The sequence below is a fragment of the Python bivittatus genome, unplaced genomic scaffold (genome assembly GCF_059951505.1).
Source record: "Python bivittatus isolate LINGU-HERP-01145 unplaced genomic scaffold, Pbiv_v1 ctg000330_np1212, whole genome shotgun sequence".
Classification (NCBI taxonomy): Eukaryota; Metazoa; Chordata; class Lepidosauria; order Squamata; family Pythonidae; genus Python; species Python bivittatus.
In genome coordinates, this window is record NW_028277058.1 from 41336175 (window position 1) to 41341938 (window position 5764).

Genomic DNA, 5764 nt, shown 5'->3' on the forward strand with positions numbered 1-5764 from the left:
CACTCCCTTCTCAAATTTTTAATTCCACATCATTGGAGTTAAAATTTGTTGGATCAGAATTTTTTCCTGGAAGCAAATCCATCCTTTGAGTCATGGGTAGGGCATTCTTGTATGGAAGGAGCTGTAGTCTTATGCTCTTGACTCCATCCCTTAGACCACCCCTGTTTTCAGCATGTATATAGAGTGCAAAAATCTCAAGAGTTACATCTGTGTGCAAGAGATAGTTGTTCTCATGTTCAAGTTTCCTTTACCAACAGCTGAGTGAAGCACGATCACCCCAAAGATGTGATACTAGGGTCACTCTTCCTTCAGTGGCACTTCAATGCATGAATGCTCTACCAAAGTAGAGTACAAAGGCAAAGTACCACATGAGCGGGGGTGGGAGGATGATCATGATAAATATGTAGACTTGATGGACTAATGATTTGGCTTGTTTTACATTAAGTTTCTTTGTTACTGTGCCATTTGGCTAGGTTTGCAAAGTAATTAATTCACAGGAATGGCAGTGCACGAAGCAATACCTCCTCTCCCTCTTTTTAATGCAGACTCAGATTCCTCTCGCTCAATCAGTGCAACCTATGGTTTGTGCCTGTTCTCCAAATTAAATCAACCATACTGTTTGCAAATCCCGTGATAAGTGCAAACTTTGTCCAAATCTTTTTTCTAGATTTATCTACATTGTTTCCCTTCCTCATCACACTGAAATCATGTATCAGTAGCTTCTTTATTCATATTTTTCATCATCTTTGCATTTTGAAGATTACCCATTATTTAGAATGTGCCTGTATTTATTTTGCTTCTTCCACTTTGACAGATTAGTGTGCATACACATGAAACTTACACACACACAGGTCATCATCTGAATACCATAGTACTTGAGTTTATATGCACATATAAGTTGGTTATTAATAAGCAAGACAAGAACATCAGAAGAAAATGCATTTCATTCATATATTAGAGCTACCAAAAAAATGAAATTATGGCTAAACACATTTCATTAATTTTAGTCAGTATCTGACACACTGAAATCACATATGGAGAAAACATTCTGTTCACATTTTTCAAGCCTAGCACCTCCTAAATGCAAACCTTCAAATATGAAAAGAGTAATCCCATTGTAAGCAATTAAACAATTTCAACACAATTTAATTTAAACCTCATTAAAATCAAGATAGTTGTGACTTAAATCCCAATTTTCTGGGGTATAAGCATAATGGGGGGGGGGTTCAAGGGTCACTTTGTTTAGAGATAATGCTCTGCTAATTATTATTCATAATTATAGCAATATTTGTCTAGTGTCCACTAACCTTATACAGGGTATTTTAATAAGAAGCGGAGCATTATTACAAGAGAGGTGGAAAAACACATTTGGTTTTATTGTTGTCTTTAACTAAACCAAACCAAAACAAAGATCACCAGTCAATCATGTTTCCATTTTTAGAAAAGCTATTTCAGTCATAACATGCTCAATAACATAAATAAGGAAATGTTAGGAACAATGTTATATTTTTCTTACATAAACACCTGAAGATTGCCAAGAATGAATTATACTGGAAACAGTCTTCTCTGATATCTTTTTTTCACCATTTTGCTAGAGATGAAATTTTGTCCTCCAGGTGATCCACACAAATTTAGAAACTGTTGGCTTCTTTTAAAGAAAAAGGGGAGAGATGGTCTTAAGGTTGTCTGTTTCCAAAGATTATGTTTTCCTAACTACAAACTTCTTCAAACTCACTATAAGGAGATGAAGCTAATGAGGTTTTAGATTCTCCATCACTGTTGCATTCCCTTCTTAAACTAGGACCAGAAACTGCTGGTGTCTCTGCAGCTGGAATGGCTGTCTTAGAATTTGTTCCTAAAGGATGATATTCCAGCAAATTCTGAAGGTGTTTAATGTAAGTTATGGCAGCTCTCAAAGTCTCCACTTTGCTGAGACGCTTCTCAGCAAGCTCTTTGGGAAGATGGTCTCGGAGGCGTGCATAGCCCTCATTTACACAACGAACCCTCTGCCTTTCCCTCTCATTCCTCTTCCGAATGAAGGCAGGCTCAAATGAGTAGTCATAGACTCCTACATACCCAGAAAAGGGTAGATAAGAGAATCTTCCTGAATATCCATTGTAAGGTTGGTGGTCCCAGTATGTTTGTCCAAAAGGAAAAGAGATGCCAAATGGCTCCTGGAGTGGTAAGCCATGAGAACCGGTAACATGACTGCTTCCAAGGGATGCTGGTCCTGAACATGAGATCCTATTCAAGAGCCCATCATCTTTCTTGCTTCCCATCTTGAAGCAGTTCAGTGTCAAATTCCAGAATAAGCTTTTTGGAATTTATCCATTGAGGGAGAGATCAAATGGGCCAGATGTTCTGCTCCACAATATAGTTTGACTTTGTAGTGATCAGAGCAGTAGGCATTAGCTTAAGGTCCGTGGCAGTAACAATGACCCTGAAATTCCATTCTTCTATCCGAGTATCAGTTCTGTTCCTCAATCTGTTATTATTGAAGCAGGATGCCTTCTAATTTATAAGCAGACTTCTAGGTCCATCACTCCACACTTTAAACCCAGGTTTTCCTCTGATCTTCATATTTCAAAAGATAATGAGAGGGTTCCTGTGTTTCTTTTCTCCGAGCTTGGATGTGTGACTAAACCAAACATAAATAATCTTCTAGGCTGTAAACACTCCTCACATATTGTAATCCATAGTGCCCTTTGATATTACCTGCCTCCAAAAGGATGGGTAACTTGAAAAGTTTGCAGGCATTTGCCAAGAGTTGCCAAAGCTCCACCTCTTTCTCCTCAAGAATCGAGGATCTCCTGTCAGCTGAAAAAATTAGCCAAGGGCTTTCTTTATTGAAATCCAAAAGGCAAAGGCAGACTTTGCGGCTTCCGCTGTTCTAAAGTAATTGCATCAGTCAGTTCATAGAGGTTTGCAGACTTAAACTGCATCTGACAAGTTGTGATGTGATGTGTGTGTGCATGTGTGTGCAGAAATGTGAGATACAGACTCATAAGGGAAAGAGTGCTCCCTTGTGGATGAGAGTGTGACAGATAAGGCATGTTTGCAAACATAGTTGATAGGAATTATCTAGCATTTTTTTTAGATGCATGCAGCAGCGAAAGAAGATATTTCCTAAATGTAATATATGCAACTGCAATAAGGGTATTTTATTCTCCTTCCGTTTCACCATTTCCAAATCCTTTTTCTCTTGTTTCTCTTTGGTGAATTTTAGATGCAGTTACCCTTGGAGCAATGATCTGTACTTTGAATTGTACCATATAAATTGATCATTTTAGTTCCATTATAATTATTCCTAGTTTGCCTGCATCACTTGTGGGGGAGTTCTGGCCCACATTTAAAAGCACACTTTTCCTAGTTTTTAAAAAAGTGATTTCAAACTTTTCAGGAAAAGAAATGAATTCTATTTGGAATGCTGTTAACTTGGGAGACTTTAAAAAAGGTAAAATGGCACTGTTCATAAAACAAAGGAAAATGCAAAAAATTTTTTACTTCAAAATAAATATATTTCACAGAATAAAATATCCTATTGGGCATGCCCTATCTTGCTTATGAAAAAAGGACAGGAATTGTTCCTCAAGCTGTAATATAAGAAAATATAATAAATGTAATTGTGTCAGATACTAATCTAAGCAAGTTGACTCAGTTTCTAGCTAGATATTTTTTCTTTTTTAAAAAGATATCCTTAGCTCCTTAGGCTTCCCTCAAGCCATTCTCATCTTCCTTTTCTCATCCTCCACATGGAAATGAGTATGGAACTGCAAGAAGAACATTTTCCCTGGTGGTTTCCTTATTTTGTTTTTGGTGCACTGCCAGCATTGAATCATCCCTTGGCTTTTCATTCACAATTTTTCTAATGGATCACTCTATTTTCTTCCTTTTTGATGAAACCCTTGTTGTGTTTAACAAAAAAAGAGTGGCTTTTTATGAATGGAACTGAAATTTCTGCTACCTGGATCTACAGAAGAGGCATGGTGTCCACAAAAAGGGCAGGGGAGGGGGATGGCAAAATTATCATGAAAACAGGATTTGCATGAACCATCACTGTGTATGCCATCATTTTGATGTCCTCATCATTTTCTGCAGATGCTGCTGACCACAAAGTTAATATTACTAAGTATATTTAATGCACCTTGAGCCTTCTTCTTTTCCATGTAGAAGACTATGATTTGTCCCTTGGAATGTTTGGGGTACAGCCTTATTGGCCCCAAGAAAACATTTATTTAAAAGGTTCTTTACAATAGCATTATTATGTTTCTCCATTGTATCCACATGGATATCTTTATATTATTTTACCCATTTTTGATAGGGTTTAAACATTGTCCTTTATATGAAGAAGGAAGCAGCAGAGCTGACCATGTTTGGAACTTGTGAAAAAAAGTGTTGATTTCCTGAATCACCGGCTGCTCAGGACTACAGTAAAAGAAACTGATACTTCAAAAGAAGCTGGTTGTTTAGGAATGAATAACTTTGAATTTTGAAGATTAATCTCTTTGAAGGGATAGGTACCAGGAGTCAATGCTTGCTAGTCTCTTCCTGCAAACACATTCTTCTCTGGCACTTGCCTTTGAAACTTGAAGGACAAGCAGGACCAGATTACAACAGGACAGAACCACATTTGGGGGGAAATTGCTGTTCAACTCTGAATGAAATGTGCAGATTATTTTAAACAGAGCATGCAATTTGTATGCGAGATAAATGATTGTAATACACATACATATTCAGCTCAGGAAGGCTGATTGCTTAGTTATATATTGCTATCAGAAGCCCACCTTCCCTTAAGCTGCCAGAGCAGAGATACAGATGTTGTATGATGTCATACCTCCATGTAGGGGGTTTTCCCTGACTTCCACACACCCCTCTTGGAAGAGAGAGGGGATTCTCCATTTTTACTATCCTGTGTGGTGATTTCAGCTACACCTAGTGGTTAAGGTAGCTAGTTATAAGATTGTAATATTGGAAAATATTTCTGTGAGAAACCATTTGGTCATGGCTTTCTGATCTGATGTTTTAGTTTGGCTGCATTCTGGATCTAAAGAGCACATTCAGCACCCAATTTCCCAATTCTATGTCAGCACTATGCTATCCAACCGAAATACTTTTCCTGAAACGTGTAGGAATGTACTTGTCTCTCTAAATATCTTGTAAAATGTGAAAACAACGTATTTTTTTAAAAAGTTCTTTTTAATTGCAGCCATCCTGTTATTATAATTAAAAAATGGTAGAAAAATAAAATAGCATAATTTAAAAAATTAATTTTTTAAATTGCAGCCATCCTTTGTTATTATAATTAAAAATGGTATACAAATAAACTAAACGAAATGTAGCTAAGGTGCCTTGGGCTCTTACGTGATAGAAAACCAGCCTATACATCTATCAAATAGATAAGCCTTTCAAGTTTTTAAAACAGCATATAAGTTCGGTTTTTACTCTAAAACGTGCACGGGACTACCAACTTAAATCCCAGTAACTTCAACAAAACCTAAACCGTAGTACTTTGCGCAAATTGCGTCAGAAAACGTATTCGGTATTCTAGACTGATTCTAGCACCGATTACGTCAGGAGCTACGACCGGAGGAGAAAACCCAGCCGGAAAGCAGCGCGTCAGACGTTTAAACAAAGAGTTTACGCGCGCGGCGGCCGGGAAGTCAGACCGGCTTTTACAGCAAAGGGAGGATGGAATAGTGGCGAGAAGAGCGGGAGGGGGGCGTTTCCTGGATGAGGAACAAACCGGAAGTATTCTCCGTCCTGC

At 37.8% G+C, this 5764-nt stretch overlaps 1 protein-coding gene across 1 annotated transcript; it reads right to left on the bottom strand.

The window, feature by feature from the left end:
• Positions 1-1709: 1709 nt before the first annotated feature.
• Positions 1710-2279, bottom strand: ASCL4 (achaete-scute family bHLH transcription factor 4). Its single transcript, XM_025166446.2, has one exon. It carries the CDS (start codon positions 2277-2279, stop codon positions 1710-1712), a length of 570 nt encoding a protein of 189 aa, XP_025022214.2.
• Positions 2280-5764: the final 3485 nt, after the last annotated feature.

Coding starts and splice junctions, on each gene's coding strand:
- ASCL4 (XM_025166446.2), bottom strand. CDS start 2,279: ATGGGAAGCAAGAAAGATGATGGGCTCTTGAATAGGATCTCATGTTCA.